This window comes from Nilaparvata lugens, chromosome 13, assembly GCF_014356525.2.
Source record: "Nilaparvata lugens isolate BPH chromosome 13, ASM1435652v1, whole genome shotgun sequence".
Lineage (NCBI taxonomy): Eukaryota > Metazoa > Arthropoda > Insecta > Hemiptera > Delphacidae > Nilaparvata > Nilaparvata lugens.
In genome coordinates, this window is record NC_052516.1 from 12,912,547 (window position 1) to 12,930,506 (window position 17,960).

The window sequence follows — 17,960 nt, forward strand, 5'->3', positions numbered from 1 at the left end:
CCAATGAAACATTGAAAAACACTGAAAAAACATTGAAAACATTGAAAAACATTGAAAAACATTGAAAGCATTGAAAGCATTGAAAACAACAATGAAAACATTGAAAAACATTGGAAAACACTAAAAAAACATTGAAAACATTGAAAACATTGAAAAACAATGAAAAACATCGAAGAACATTGTAAAACATTGAAAAAACATTGAAAACATCGAAAAACATTGAAAAACACTGAAAAACCATTTAAAACATTGAAAAACACTGAAAAACTTTGAAAACATTGGAAACATTGAAAAACATTGAAAAACACTGAAAAAACATTGAATACATGGAAAAACATTGAAAAACACTGAAAAAACATTGAAAACATTGAAAGACACTGTAGGACTTCGAGAATTATTGAAAAACACTGAAAAAACATTGAAAACAATTGAAAACTTGAAACAATTGAAAACCTGAAAAACCACTGAAAAAACATTGAAAACATTGAAAAACATTGGAAAACACTGAAAAAACATTGAAAACATTGAAAAACACTGAAAAACCATTTAAAACATTGAAAATCATTGAAAACAATGAAAAACATTGAAAAACACTGAAAAAACATTGAAAACATTGAAAAACATTAAAACACTGAAAAACATTGAATAACACTGGAGAACATCAAAACTTATTGGAAAAAACTGAAAAAACATTGAAAAATATCGAAAAACATTGAAATACAATTAAAAACATTGAGAAACATTGAAAACCAATGAAAACATTGAAAAACACTGAAAAAACATTGAAAACATTGAAAAACATTGAAAAACACTGAAAAACATTGAAAACATTGGAAAAAACATTGAAAACATGGAAAAGCATTGGAAAACACAAAAAAAACATTGAAAACAATGAAAAACATTGAAAAACAATGAAAAACATAGAAAAACATAGAAAAACATTGAAAAACACTGAAAAAACATTGAAAACATCGAAAAACATTGAAAAACACTGAAAAAACATTGAAAACATTGAAAAACATTGGAAAACAGTGAGAAACAATGAAAAACATCGAAAAACATTGAAAAACACTGAAAAACATCGAATACATTGAAAACATTGAAAAACACTGAAAAACATTGAAAACATTGGAAAACATCGAAAACATTGAAAAACATTGAAGAACATTGAAAAACCTGAAAAAACATTGAAAACATTGAAGACACTGATGACATCGAGAATTATTGAAAAACACTGAAAAACATTGAAAACTTGAAAAACTTGAAAAACACTGAAAAACTTGAAAAACACTGAAAAAACATTGAAAACATTCAAACACTGAAAAAACATTGAAAACATTTGAAAACATTGAAAAACACTGAAGAACATCGAAAATTATTGAAAAACATTGAAAACATTGAAAAACATTGAAAAACACTGAAAAAACATTGAAAAACATTGCAAAACACTGAGAAAACATTGAATACATTGAAAAACATTGGAAAACACTGAAAAACATTGAAAAACACTGAAAAAACATTGAAAACATTGAAAGACACTGAAGGACATCGAGAATTATTGAAAAACACTGAAAAAACATTGAAAACATTGAAAAACTTGGAAAAACACTGAAAAAACATTGAAAACATTGAAAAACACTGAAAAAACATTGAAAACATTCAAACACTGAAAAAACATTGAAAACATTGAAAACATTGAAAAACACTGAAGAACATCGAAAATTATTGAAAAACATTGAAAACATTGAAAACATTGAAAACATGAAAAACACTGAAAAACATTTATCTTATTGCAGAATACTTATTCAACTCTAGAAGCATAAACTGATTCCGTTTCATAAACCATTTTGTAAACACGTTCACATCAAATCAGAATCAGCTGACTTCAAGGTTATTTTACAGCCCTAGGGCCATAAAACTTTTACCGGCCTGGTCAGAAAACAGTAATTTTCGGCCTCCATATGACGCACGAAAACCAGCTCATTACATCCAAGTGGGGCAAAATAGTATATTTCGCACCTAGGGCCGAAAATGAGACTTTTCTGGCTCAAAATCGGTTTTCAAGTCCGAGGCCGTAGGCCGAGGACTAACAAAGATTGAGAGCCGGAAAAACATTTTTGCCCATGGTGAGAACGTTATTTTTCGCCACACAGAAAAATAAACAATATATAATATGAGAATAATTGTCTATAATTGTCTATTATAAGCACTTCCGAAAGCAAAAGTGGAAGGTCATAGCTCTAGCAAATCTGAGGTAATCTGAATATCCAGAAATTGTCTGAGTATTTATTTATTTTTTATTCTGATTTGTCTAAAAGATTATGTAAGAGGTTGAGATTCTACTTTTTGTTCTTTCAAATGACAATAAGATAATATTATTATAAAATGTTCTAATTATTGAATGATAAACACAAATAATGAAAAGTTTTTGATCAGCTGTTTTAGCACACTTGAAATTTGGCCAATCTGAATGTCAACGGAAGTTTAGGTTAGAAGTTCTATCCTACTCTGAAAATCTGATTAACTTTGCTTACAATGTAGGTAACTGTCAGCTGCCTCGTAACCTGGAAGTTAAGGATCTGGGAGTTTATTTTCATTCTTCCTTGAAATTCAATTTCCATGTCGAAAAAATTGTCAACAAGGCTAGTCAAAGTCTGGGCTTTGTAATAAGAACCTGCAGGGACTTTAGAGGTGAAGAGACTCTTTTGTGCCTGTATAAGTCACTTGTCAGAAGTGTGCTGGAGTATGGAGCTCCTATTTGGAATCCATACTCTGGGGGTCTAATTCAGGACTTGGAGAGGGTACAGAAGAGATTTTTGAGACACTTGTTCTATAAGAGATTTAGTGTCCCGTGTCCTATTGGTTTTCCTAGCAGAGAGCTATACATAATCTTCAATATTGATCCTCTCTGTGTGAGACGTTCTGTGATTGATCTGGTGTTCTTGCACAAGCTGTTGAATGGTTCAGTTGATACACCCGAGCTGTTGGCCCAGATCAATATCTATGTATCTCCAATAGATCTACATTCTCATTCAGAGTAAATTATAGCAGATCATTGAGTGGTTTTTTTGCTCCAATGAATCGGCTGCCCAGGCTGTTCAATACGGTTGCGGACAGAATTGACTTATTTCACCTTTCTGGGAGTCGGTTTCGTCGTGAAGTTAGAGAGGCCCTACTGGATGGAAGGGAGTATGGAAGAGTTGATCCATAGAGTCTGGGAGAATTAATCTTATTTCCAAGTATTATTTCATTCCACTCATTTTTCATTTTAGTATTTGGTGCAGAACTTAAGATTGTATAATCACTTGATGTAATTGCATTTTATTTTAATGTATTTATAATCATCATCATAAATGTTTCTACATTTAATTTCTTATTTCCAATATTGATTTGTTTAGTTGTACTTCAAATTTTTTTAATTATTTAAGTATTATTTCATTTCACTCATTTTTCATTTTAGTATTGGTGCAGAACTTAGGATTGTATAATCACTTGATGTAATTGCATTTTATATTAATGTATTTATAATCATCATCATAATGTTTCTACATTAATTTCTTATTTCCAATATAATTTGTTTAGTTGTACTTCAAATTTTCTTTAATTATATTTAATTTCTTATTTCCAATATTAATTGTTTAGTTGTACTTCAAATTTTCTTTAATTATTAAGTATTATTTCATTTCACTCATTTTTCATTTTAGTATTGGTGCAGAACTTAAGATTGTATAATCACTTGATGTAATTGCATTTTATATTAATGTATTATAATCATCATCATAAATGTTTCTACATTTAATTTCTTATTTCCAATATTGATTTGTTTAGTTGTACTTCAATTTTCTTTAATTATTTAAGTATTATTCATTTCACTCATTTTTCATTTTAGTATTTGGTGCAGAACTTAGGATTGTATAATCACTTGATGTAATTGCATTTTATATTATGTATTTATAGTCATCATCATAAATGTTTCTACATTTAATTCTTATTTCCAATATTAATTGTTTAGTTGTACTTCAAATTTTCTTTAATTATATTTATTTCTTATTTCCAATATTAATTTGTTTAGTTGTACTTCAAATTTTCTTTAATTATTTAAGTATTATTTCATTTCACTCATTTTTCATTTAAGTATTTGGTGCAGAACTTAAGATTGTATAATCACTTGATGTAATTGCATTTTATATTAATGTATTTATAATCATCATCATAAATGTTTCTACATTTAATTTCTTATTTCCAATATTAATTTGTTCAGTTGTACTTCAAATTTTCTTTGTTTTTCAAACGATTAATGTAATGGAAGCAAAATGGATCATTGATCTGTTGCTTCCACATATTCTTGTTTTCAATAAATAAAATAAATAAATAAATAAATTACAATGTGTCATTTTGAAATTTAGCAACTTTTTTCCCATTGCCATTCACTGGTTCAAACCTGAATTATCATGTATTTTGTACACCAAATTTTTGTGAATCTTTTCAATTATCTTTCATTCTAGTCGAAGCTATTATAATTTGACTTTTGATTACAATTATCAGCTTCATTTATTTTGATTCTTAGTTCCATTCCCTTGTTTGGATTTGTAAGAATTTTTATCATGAATGTTAACGTTTGGCAATTCCAAGCCTTTTTTTACAAACTCTAGTTAATCAATTCAATTTTAACAGCCTCAATCAATTTGTTCTTAAGTCTATTCTCCAATCTGGACTCACAAGAATCTTTATAACATTACATATTATCTTTAGTATCTCAGTATTCAAATATTACATCTTATTCAATTTTGAAGATTAATTCAAGTTTTACAATTAGATTTGATTCAATTATATTTTCATTAACTGCACTATAAGTCATAACTGCATTATAAGTCACTTTCAAGATTGTATTATCAGTATTGTTTCTCATTAAAATTGCATTCCAGTAGCATCACTTATATAAATTTTTATTAGAAGGTTTTCACACTCAATCTTTTAATATTTTCTAATACTATAGTTTATTTGAAATTTTGCTTATTTGTAACTGCAACTCAGAAGTATTAAGAAACTTTAGCATCACGTTGATTGGTGATTGCTCACATGTATAAAACATCACATTTTAAAGTGTAGATATTAATTTTTTGGAATTTCATCAATTGAATTATTATTGTCAATCATTCTTGACTCAGTATATGTTTACTTGTACTTCAAGAACTTTTGTATGTTTAAGTTTTTTCTTGCACCAATCTTTGATTTATCAAAATATATTTGTGTATGATTATAAACCTATTGTTCTCATTTTTTGGCATTGACCTTTCCTAGTATTCATATATTAATTAATTTTCCCCAAGCTATCTAGCTACCAGTAACTTTAATGATCGTTTTGCATTCAATTTCTGTGAATGTACAACAATCATTTAAAACTTTATGTATGATTGGGTTAGATTCAGAAATAACACTCTTAGTTGTTTCATTAATTTATTACCAAAGTCCACTGCTCTTTTCATCCAGATCATACAACCATAAAAAATTAAAATTAAGCAGAGGAAATCAGAATAATAGTGGATGATGAAGTTATAATTTATTTTTGTCAAAGATTCACCTTCAAACTCATAGGCTTAAAATTACTAACTAAAATTCCTGCATACAAAATATTATAAATTGTATTTTTTATGCTTTATATTGAGTTACACTTAGCAAAATATAACATTGTGAAGGTGGGAAAAAGTATTAAAATTAACTACATTAGGATATCTCTATTTAATACCTTGATTTTTCAGCCATGATTCAAAATGTTGACATAAAATATAAAAAAAATCATGCCCCCCCAAAAATGTTGATGGCGCAAATTGCGCCATGCCCTCCCCCTTGTGGGCACCCCTGATGATGATGTAAATAAGTGGGCTAACCCCCAGAAAATATATTCCAAAGATTAAATTATGAATTTTTATTATTGAGATGAAATATTTCGTTAATTAATCTTCTACATTGTTAAAAAAATCTGGTGTGGCGCACTCACACAACTTTCCTTGCCGTTATGAAAATTGATCACCTGACGCTAGTGTTAACGCGCATCTCAAGTCTACTATTCAAAGATCTGAGCCAGCTGGTGACAGGACAATAACGCTGGATACACACGAGGTATGCTGTCTCTTCATAGTCAATGATTTAATAGAATCAACAGTTGCCAATAGTTTGCAATTGAATAATCACATTTTCTCAAATTTCTAGCTTATTTTCAATTTTAGGTGAAAATTTTACTGGACATTAATTGTAGAGATTTTCATGCTCAATCATTTCCACTTGAATTTTTTTGTTTAGATTGTATCTGAAGCCTGATAATTGGGAATCTAAAATCAAACTTTGCATAGATGGGGCAGAGCTCCTGAAATTTTTACAGATATGGGACATGTGGCAGTTGATAGAGCTTATCAATGACTATTTTAGGTGTAAATTTGATCGAAATCGTTGGAGCCATTTTCGAGAAAATCGCGAAAAACCCTGTTTTTGACATTTTCGCCGCCATCTTGAATTGCATTTGATGAAACTATTGTGTAGATAGTTTCTAACACATTGATAGATAAAGTGCTTTTAATCTTTCTAGGTATATAGCCTAAAATTATGGATGATTTAAAAATTAATTTGAATGTTGACTTTGAAGGATGTCGGCCTACAGTAACATGAGTGATAGCTCTTTTAATACCTTGTATTCATTTCAAAGTAGGCAATTTATAATGGGACCAACTTGATTTAAATAGACCTATTAGTTACTGATGTAAGACTATTAGGCTATAAGTTACCGGCAAGTAGGCCTACCTCAAGTAGCCTATCAATAGGCTACCACCATTCATTTTTCCCTGATTATTGGGCGTTTATAGGGCGTAAAGGTTTTTATACCATTATAAATTGTAGGAATCATTTACAAACAAGAAATGTCGTCAATCATTATTTTTTATTGTTCTGCAATTTTTCTTTTTTTTAAATAATATATTATTTATTTCAACCATTTTTAGTTTAAAACATTTCTTTGTATTGATTTATTATGGATAAATAGCACATCACTCTTAAATACAATCAAAATGTAAGGAATTAGACGAAAATGTAGGGTAAATTAGGAATTAGTCGAGTATAGGCTACTAAACCATGATATCTCATTCTCACGTTATAACGTGGGTCTGCAGATGTATTTGGCCACAAAATACAACTGTTTCAATAATAAAATTTGTTCACAAGCAATAATCAACAAATTTATAAACATCAATAGTTTAATTTTCGAAACAAGCAATTTTAGAGTCAACAATTTGAAAAATACATAGGAGTTAAGATTGAAAAATAATAACCATTACATTGATAATTTGATAAATACACAAATAAGTTAACTGTAGAAGAGTAGAACATGAAAATATTTTTATCTTATTCTATTCATAATAACTTTTTTCGACAACAATATTCATCAATAACCTAATATAACTTATAAGATCTAATTAATTTTATACTAGGGAATATTCCCAATATAATACATAACATATACATAGAGGGAACACAGCATAAATTAAGTAGATATCCCATGGTATAGATCGTTTGTGTTGCAAACTTCAAGTCGAATTTTTGTTAACTGAAACCGATTACTGTCGACTACTGTATATTATCACTGTTTGGCCGGGTGAGAGTGTGTAGAGCGGCACAGTATATGGGAGACTACCAGTGTCACATAGCTTCACAAAAAACAACTGCTAGTCAACTTTATTGGCTTGAAATTTGCAACATAAAAGCCCTACAGCCAGGAATATCTTCTTAAGCTACCGTATCAGCTACTCTATGGTTAAACCATTCATTAGGACAATAGGAATGTGTTTAAGAGCACTGAAATAAGGGAACGTGATATTTTTGTTGAATCAGTAATTATTGTTTTCGATGATGATTTAAGCATATGACTAGAATCATAGTTAAGTAATAATATTTATTAATATCGGAAAGGTATTCTATACACCTACATAACACTAACACTAAGCTACTAGCACAATTGACAAGTATTACCACTATCTTCGATTATTTGCTTCTGTGATCAGAAATTTATCGTTTTCAAAGTGCAAAATTTGTTTTCAACAATCTTGATAGATAATTTATAATAAGGGAATGGACAACTATAAATCCAAGATTCTTTAATTTCAAATCAACTTATGGCAACCCATGATAAAACTTTATAGACTTAGTTTCGCCCCCAAAAACAAATTAAATTCAACAAACAGTCGTCTAATTTACACAATAATCTAATATGCAATATTATACATCTATTACTTGGTATTATTTATGTTATAGACTAATAATACTAATACTAGTATTTTTCCTTAGCAACAACAACAGTAATAATGAAACAACAACAATCTTAGTATCCTCCTATCTATTGATATTTTACACGTAAAATATTATAAATTCAATATTTTTATTAATCTAAGTAATTGATTTGGTACTAACGTGCTATGAAACTTCACTACAATAATGATATTCCAATATAATACTGAAATATACCAGTTTGTAATTTAATTCTATTCACTAATTTAAGCCGTAAGTGCACATATATTTTACTGAAATAGTTGTAGCCATATTGATTTTCAATAATAAAATTGTAGTTATTTAATCGTTCATGTGTCAAGCATCAATCTTTCTCTATTTAACTTTGAAAATCACAGAGTTTACAGAGAGAGACTTAGTTCTAAGGAAAGATCCAAACTGAAAACTGACTCTGTGGCGTTTCTCAACCCAAATCCTCACTAAGTCTGTCTCTATAAACTCTGTGAGCTTCAAACTACCCTAGTAACACCAGATAATATTATACTCTACAATATTATTGCTTTTAAATATACTGTATAATATTTGTCTTATCGAACTGACAGTAAAAATTGCATCTAGTTACTAATTTTTTCTTGCAATAAAATCACAATAGCTTCAAATACAGTAAATAGAAGCTAACTAAAAAAACAGACTCACTGAATGTTCAAATCTATCGAAATAAAAATAAATTGATAGATGGAGAACATAGAATATATAATTTTACTTTACTAAATCCATTTAGTCTGATTGACTGACAATTCCAAGTGAATCTCTACTAGAAAACCGCACTAAAATACCGTAATAAAACTAATGGAATGTGGGATGTGCAGGAGACCGCTAATCTAGTTGAGTTGGCAGTAGGCGAAGATCTGTAGTAATCTGTCCTCCACATTATACCGAGTAGAATTTAGTTGAGTAGCAACACATCTCAAAACTGAAATACAATCAAAACATTGTCAATAGCACTTCAATAGATCACAAAAATGGAACAATTATTAGATACTAGCAGGTCACCCGTGCTCCGCAAGGGTCTAATTTGAAATAGGCCTATAACCATCCTCGGTGAATTAAGAATCTATAATATGCAAAATTCCAAGTTGATCAGCCCAATATTTCAGACGTGATGATGCGTCATACATGAATTTCCTTGCCGTATAAGCCAGTTCTTTCCTTTATTATAGTATAGATTGTAGTTAACTGGAATATTATATTGATTGATTCTAATATCTAATATGAAAGCTTCAATGTTGCAGTGGCAGAAGTCCTAAGTTCTTCTATTTATAAAGCTGTTATTATAGGATATTTGAATTAATTATTATTACAAGATCACAGAGAATTGAAACGGAGAAATATAATTCGTAGGATTGACTACTATAATAGAATATAGAATCCGGGCCCACAGATAATCGAAAATTGGAAAACACAACTTTAAAAACATAACATTGAAATATTGAAAAACTATGTGCAGCATTGAGACCACAATAGTAAGTCCCTCGATAGTTTTCAAAACATAGATGTTATAGTGAGGTCCACAATATAATGGCAGTGGAGAAAGATAGGAGAACAGTGTTGCAGATTCTCTGCCTTGCCACTGCCTTCTGTAGAGGATAGCTGATACCGATGTCTGATGTCATATCAACTAATCATTCTGTTATAAATAATCAATTTAAGTTTATTCATAAAAAATTCAATGATTCAATAATAAAATGTTATAATTTATATTAAATATTTTGATACCGATATGTCTGATGTCATATCAACTAATCATTCTGTTATAAATAATCAATTTAAGTTTATTCATAAAAAAAATCAATGATTCAATAATAAAATGTTATAATTTATATTAAATATTTTGTTATCTATATTTCTAAATTGTTAGAAACGATGGGGGGACGTTGCGGAGGTAGAAAAGGACAGCGCTATCTGCTTTTTCGAATGATATGCAATGATAGCAACACCAATGTTAATCGAATAGTGCGCCATTATAACGTGGATGTGCCTAGTCTAAGCTGTAAGGTGTAAGCTGTAAGCAGGCAGCAAAGTGAATACTTAGTCATGAATGGATGTGCCCATGTCGAGAGCTCCTTCCTCTTCGAGCCTGGCGAGGAACTTCACCACTCGGTGTTGCTCCTCTATTTGTCTGGCCATGTCGATCAGAGCCAGCAGCTTTTTTATGCCCACAAACACTCTACAAATACAAACAAACAACAATTCATCAATATTAGCTATCTTTACTCTATGGTGTCTACCTACAAAACAAAATAATTCATCAAGTTAAGTAACAGTAAATACTTGACAAATATCACTCCATCAAAATCCAACTCGATAATAGCATAGAGAAAAGATAGCACAAGAAGATATGCCATGGTATAGGGCAGGGCGTTCATGTTCCAATGCCATGGTATAGGGCAGGGCGTTCATGTTCCAATGCCATGGTATAGGGCAGGGCGTTCATGTTCTAATTTTCACTGTCAACTCGAGCCGATTATCCTAGTAGTAGTTTTTACTTTCCTTGCCCTACTACCATAGGTAAGGAAAGTATTGCTTTCCAAAAAAAATTAAGATACCCCAATTTCAAGTTTTCTATACGTTTCAAGGTCCCCTGAGTCCAAACACATGATTTTCGGGTGTTGGTCTGTGTGTGTGTGTATGTCTGTGAACACGATAACTCCATTTCTAATAAACCGATTGACTTGAAATTTAAAACGTGAGTTCCTTATACGATGAGAATCCGACAATAAGCAATTCAATAAAATTCAATTTAAGATGGCGGAAAAAATGGCGGATAATTACTAGAAAACCATGTTTTTCACGATTTTCTCAAAAACGGCTCTAACGATTTTCTTCAAATATTTATACCATAGATAGCTATTTATAAGCCCTATCAACTGACATGAGTCTCATTTCTGGGAAAATTGCAGGAGCTCCGTAATATTCTTGAGAAAAATGGCGGATAATTACTAAAAAACCATGTTTTTCACGATTTTCTCAAAAATGACTTCGCAGATTTATTTAAAATTCATACCCTTTATACTTATTTATCAGCTCTATCAACTGACATCAGTCTTTTTCCTGGGAAACTAATGGGGCCCACACCATCCTTGAGAAATGGACTTTGTAAACTCCTTCTCGTGCATGAGGTAGGTAGGTAGAGCAGTTTATAAAAAGAACACATAGTCGAGATATTTCATCTGTAGAACAGCTGTTTTGACGACTTGCAAAAAATCATCGAATTTCACAATTTACACAAAGGAAAAAGTACTCATTTAGTAGTCTGATCGTAGTTTCAAATATGTTGCCGCCAATCGTCATTATGTTATTCCCCTAAATTATCCTCGTTCAAGAATGAGGCTTACAGTTCAATGAGCAAGAAAAGTTGTGTGAGTGTACCATACCAGATTTTTTTGGTGAAGCTATGTGACGCTGGTAGTCTCTCATAAGCCCGGTGCACACTTGCGTCATTTCTAGTCGCAGTTTTACGACCAGAGCGACATCAAGGTCACTGGCGTTCTAAAAGTTGTTAGGTTCCAGACGGAGCAGTGCACATTACAGCGTCGCACGCCCGCTTACGCTTTGCCTACGCTCTGCTGACGCTTTGCGTACGCTCTGCTGACGCTTTGCGTACGCTCTGCTGACGCTTTGCCTACGCTCTGCTGACGCTTTGCCTACGCTCTGCTGACGCTTTGCGTACGCTCTGCTGACGCTTTGTGTACGCTCTGCTAACGCATGTCAGCCGCCACTTTCTCCAAGTCACCTAAAGTATTGCTTCTTTCATCTCATGTTATATTCTAGAGGCAAATCCAATACTTATCCTATACAAATACATGTTGTGTATATAATTTTAATGTACTGTATATTATACTGTAAATTAATAAATATAGAATTGAAATAGTACTATTTTCCAAACAAACAATAAAGTTATTTGAATGATTATAGAACAATTAACAATTGATTTAAAGAACTACCGTATACATTTCGGGACTTTTTCCTATCCCGTCTTCAGGCACAAATTCGAAAGAAATAAACTTCAGTGTTGACCAATTCAAGATTATTAAGACAATGTTCATCAATTTGATGATTATAAAAACATAATATAAGGTTTTTAATGTTGTTTATTATAATCTTGAATAAGTCAACGCTTATGTTTATTTATTTTGAATTCCCACCTGAAGATGGGAGTAAATCCTGAAATAGTGCTTTCAATTGATGTTAATGGTTTTATAATATTTAAAGGTTTATTATATTTTAAAAAGAAGTAAAAGGTCTTTTTGAAAAAGCTGTACTATTTCCTCTTCATTTGTAATATCTCTATATTAGTTATTTACCGATTAATTTATTAATTACTGCCGATGAATAATTAATTGATCCTTCAATAATTTTGATTTTTATAATAATTGCTGACGTCCGGTATTACAAAGAACTTGGAAATCAGACCTTTTATATCACGATTAATGGCCAAGTTGCCCGACAGTCGCTCGACAGTGAGACGCTGTCGATACGCACAAAGTGTGCACTGAACTGAAATTGGCTGCCGGCAGAGAGACGCTCCACACCTCCACTCGTAAAACGGTGACTGGCTATCGTCACAAATGTGCATCGAGCCTACTGTGCCGTTCTTACACTCTTACACTCCCAATAAGAGGCAGTAGTCGACATTAAACAACTTGAGCAAACAAAAATCAGCTTGCAATTTGGAACATAAATGGGATATATTCTCATGCTATCTTTACTCTTTGATAAGAGCTATTTATGTATCATAACGCGACTTAAATGCTCAAGTAAAACAGTTAGGCTGGTCACACACCGACTAGTCAAGAAAAGACTAGTCACGTTTAGTCACAATACTTCACATAGTTGCTCATGAAGACATGTCTAATTGCAATGACTAATCAGTGTGAGTTGCGTCATATGCAGCAATGTGAATTATTGTGACTAAACGTGACTAGTCTTGTCTTGACTAATCGGTGTGTGACCAGCCTTATGGCGCGACAATTTTGCAGAAATAATAAACAAGTTTTACGTTTTCTCACATTTTGCAAGAACTAATTGAATGAAATTGTTCAAATAGAAGGAAGCAGCTGTTGCTATTTGTGGATGATTCAGCCGGAGCCCCCCCCCCTGGCTAGATAAGGATAAGGCGAGCGAAGAAGAGAGAAATACATACTTGTGTCCGCTGATCTTCTTGAATATGATGCTGAGCTCTTTCTTGCTGAAAACGTCTGACTCCTCTAGTACGGTGAGTAGATGTTCCGGCTTGCTCAGATTGGGCACGTGTAGTACGGCTGTGAACGCAGACAGCATTTCCATGTCTTCCAGAACTTGTCTAAACAAAAATTAGGATGCTCAAATAGACAACATTGTAAACACACTAATAATTCAATTCAATTCTTTATTGCCAAAACTTGACAACGTTGATAAATCACTTAAATAAAACACTTATCACAAGAAAATAAAATAAAATTAAAAACCCAGAACTAAAAAACTAAAAATTGTTTGAGGCACCACTAGCAAGAGAAAAGTCTTTGGCCGTTGGTGACAGTCGCAAAAAAGTCAGATTCGTTAACTCAGATTAGTCGCAAAATGAATCATTCGTTAATTTCCTATCCCATAGGCCTACGTGTACAAGCCGATTATTTCCTTTATTATATTAATATCGGGGACCGAGCTTCGCTCTGGAGTACAAAAGCATAAAAAAATTTATTACGAAAGAAGAAATTATAACATTCATACAGAAATGTTCTATCTAATCAAAGTAAATTGAGATTAATTCCCAGAGGAATGCAAAAAATTCTCTCACAAAGGCCCAGTTGCACAAAAGCCGGTTAAATTTTAATCCTGATCAACTTCACGTGAACCAAATCAGAGAAGACCATTTCAAAAAGATGGATCTACTGCAATAAATCAGGATTGAAAATGACCCGGCTTTTTTGCAACCGGCACTAAGTACCTGATTGAATGATTACAGAAGTTCAACAGCTGAGTCATAATTTTGACACAATCCCACACGAATGAACTCGCTCACTCACTTCCATCACCAACAGACGAAATAATTATTCTCAGCTGTTTTTCCAAGGATGAATAATAATTATCCCTTTAATGTCCTTCAGCGAGTCCTAGGATGAGACCAGGGATGAGACCTAGTGCAATCGAATCTTTATATTATAAACCTACTATGTTATGAATTTCGTGAGAATCGTTAGAGCCGTTTTCAAAATCCGGTGAAATACAAACATCTAAACAGAAGTTGCTCGTTTAATAGTATAGGATAGGATAGATATATGATGGTTTTTTGATACATTCCGAACTGCGATGTATTAACGAACTGTTTTAATGCTTGACTGCAGGTTGCATTGTAAAGAGCATTTATTAGAACAGTGTGTTGTTATTTACTTGTTTCAGTATCTCATGAAATGGTTGAAATAGGTGCGAAATATGGTCATATATGGTTATATGATGGTTATATAAATATGGTTATATACCTGACCAACTGGGACCTTGCTTTTGTTGGTGAGGAGTCCTGCTGCCCTGGAAGGCCCCACCATGCCAGACGTCAATGTGCCTCACCACTGTTATACTTCAGCCGGGACCAACAATTTAATGCGCCTATCCGATAACACGGGTCAAAAACCTTTGGTGATTTTTATTTATTTATTATTTTACAAAGGCGACTTTCTACAAGTACAGGATGATTCAAAAAAGAATACCACAACTTTGAAAATCTGTATTTAATCAAGGAAACTTAATAAAAACTTGGGTTGTAAATCAAAATTAAGAGAATTAAATTAAGTTTTTCACCACTAGAAAACAAGTTCACAAATGTTCAATGTGACCCCCTCCAGACACTCGAGTGATATCAATACGATACCATAGCCACCTCTAATACAAGGCCCCGGCCTACGATATTGCAACGTCGCAGTGTAGGCCAAGAATCAAATACATGATTGGTGAAAAAGATCAGCTGGTATTTTTTTAAATCTTTTTCACCAATCATGTATTGGATTCTTGGCCTACACTGCGACGTTGCAATATCGTAAGCCGGGGCCTTGTATTAGACGATACTCGAACTCGTTGCACACCCTCAGTAGCATATCGGGCCTAATAGTTTGTTATTTCTTGTTTGAGCTCCTCAATGTTAGCTGGTAGAGGCGGTCGTTACACCTTATCTTTAACGTACCCCCATAGAAAAAAATCGCAGGAGGGTGAGGTCAGGGCTTGTTGGAGGCCAGTGATGAAGTGCTCTGTCTCGAGCTGCTTAGCAGCCGATCCATTGCCTCGGATAGTTTTCATTCAAATAGGCACGGACAGATGAGTGCCAATGGGACTAAATAAGCAATTAAAAAAAATCAGAGCTTCCTCAAATCGATGACAGATAATGCTTTACTCTCCGTTTATTCTTTGCAGAGTTATCAATTTTCAAAGTTGTGGTATTCTTTTTGAATCACGGTGTATTTTAAGCCTAGGTGATGATGATGGAATGAATGATAATACAATGAGGGTGGAGTTATGAATGAATAAAAATGATAGGTTAGCTATCGACTTGAATTGATTTGAGTACACTTTTCAGGGACACAAAGTGATGAGCGGGATTGAACCCCCGGGGGGGGATCTGTGGGCTGCTACGCACGCACTGGCAATCTATCCACAGCACGGCTATTAGTGAGGTCCACGTTATAATGGCAGTGGAGAAAGATAGCCGAGCAACGTTGCCGATCTTCACTGTCTTGTCAATGCCTTCTATAGACGGTAGCTGATACAGGTTTATTAATTGATGCAATATTAACTGTTCAATCTCGTTTAAAATAATAAATTATATTTTATCAAGTGAGAAATTATATTTTTCAATAATTTCACTAAGATGAAATATTTTGTTAATTAATTATTAATTCTACATTGTTAAAAGACGATCTAGTAACAGAGGAAAGTGAGAAAGAGATAGCGCTATCCGCTTTGTTGAATGGTAGACAAGGATAGCAATACCATTGCTAATTAAACAATGCCATCATAACGTGGACCCCACTAAAGTGCATAATATGGTTGAAATAGGTACTAGATGAACTGACACGTTGATTACCTGCGACTACTGGTACAGAAGATGAGGAGTTTTCGGCCACGTGGTGGTTCCTTCTTCAATAGGACTAGTAGAGCTTGCAATGTCAGATTGGAGTATCTGGGCCCTATTGGTCCATAGTCGAGAAGACGCTCTATGTTGTCCACCAGAATGCAGCTCAGCTGCGAACGGTATGCATCGTCAAATACCTGAAAAATAACAAATTATTCAACCCAACTACTAAATACAGTACATTACATCAATTAAATGACATGACATTGATCCATCTATTATTTTTGAATATGATATTACACCTTTCCAATCTATTAGTTTCTCTTTTTCTTATATTGGAAATGTTCAATTGCTTAGCGACTTCTCTACAGCTGTATAGGGAACGCGCCAACTAGTCTCCCCGACAGTAAAGCTCCTTTTAAAACCACATTCGAGGGGATTTACTGACGGCGTCAACTGAGCTCCTGAGAGAGGAGCTTTACTGACGGGGAAACTAGTTGTCGTCAGCGTCCGAGGAGCTTAGTTGTCGTCTACGGTCCCGACAACTAGTCCCCTCTGAGCCAGTAGGAGATTTACTATCGGGGAGACTAGTTGACGCCAGCGTGCAAGGAGCTTGGTTGTTGTCACCGAACCCGACAACCAAGCTCCTCGCACGAAACTATTTTGTGAAAAACCGCCGTTATAAGGAAATTATGATTGATGTTAAAGATTGGAAATTGATTTCCTGAAAAATTTACTTTTCCTCCATCTACTGTCCAAAGTACTTACTTTACTCCCTGAAACATAATACTAAAGTGTCACTTTTTCGCTCTCGGTAGTAAAAAATAGAAAAACTCCCTAGGGAGGAAAAGTAACTCCATTTAAATAACATGGGAAGCATCTCTATTTTAAAAACTTACATTTGAAATATGTTAGAAGGTCTAAGCTCAGATGAGGAAGCATAATAGAGGTGTCAATCAACTGAATTCAATACCACAACCAGAAATTTTATCAACTCATGAAATAATTATATGTTTGTATGATATTATATACTTACTATTAGTAGAGGATAAAAATTTAAACAAATTTTAAAATATTTTATTCTATTCAAAATACCAGCCAACATATACAAGGTGCGGCAGTCAATCGGGCGATTTTAAAAGCGTTATCAAGAGTGAATGATTAGATTTATTGACATGAAACATGTACAAAAACACAGAGTAAAGATAGTAGCATTTAGTTTACAAACTCAAAAAAACTAAAAAAATAGAAAAGAAAAGTCTTATTTTCGAAAAATAACATCTGTCAGATGTCCACCATTCCTATGTATGCACTCAGTAAGTCTTCTGCTAACATCGCTCATTACACGTTGCAGCATCTCCACTGGAATTTGTTCAATTTCATTCTGAATTCGATTTTTCAACTCCTGAATTGTGTGTGGTGCTGGAGACATAAACACTTTTCCTTTTAAGTAGCCCCACAGAAAAAAATCGCAGGCTGAAAGATCGGGGGATCTGGCCGGCCATCCGATATCCCCATGTCTCGAGATTACATGATTGGGAAACAATGTTCCTTACAGTTGCCATGGACTTTCTTGCAGTGTGACTGGTAG

The 17,960-nt window shown here is 32.9% G+C and overlaps 1 protein-coding gene across 1 annotated transcript in view; it reads right to left on the reverse strand.

Annotated features, from left to right (window-relative positions):
* Positions 1-7,028: 7,028 nt before the first annotated feature.
* Positions 7,029-17,960, reverse strand: part of LOC111056379 (vesicle-fusing ATPase 1) — a 35,878-nt gene continuing 24,946 nt past the window's right edge. The window contains exons 13-16 of the mRNA XM_022343742.2: positions 16,382-16,566; positions 13,475-13,633; positions 10,360-10,498; positions 7,029-9,244 (exon numbers count right to left, since the gene is read on the reverse strand). Of these exons, the coding sequence (XP_022199434.2) occupies positions 10,360-10,498; positions 13,475-13,633; positions 16,382-16,566 (483 nt within the window). The 3' untranslated portion in view covers positions 7,029-9,244. The remainder of the gene's footprint in view (positions 9,245-10,359; positions 10,499-13,474; positions 13,634-16,381; positions 16,567-17,960) is intronic.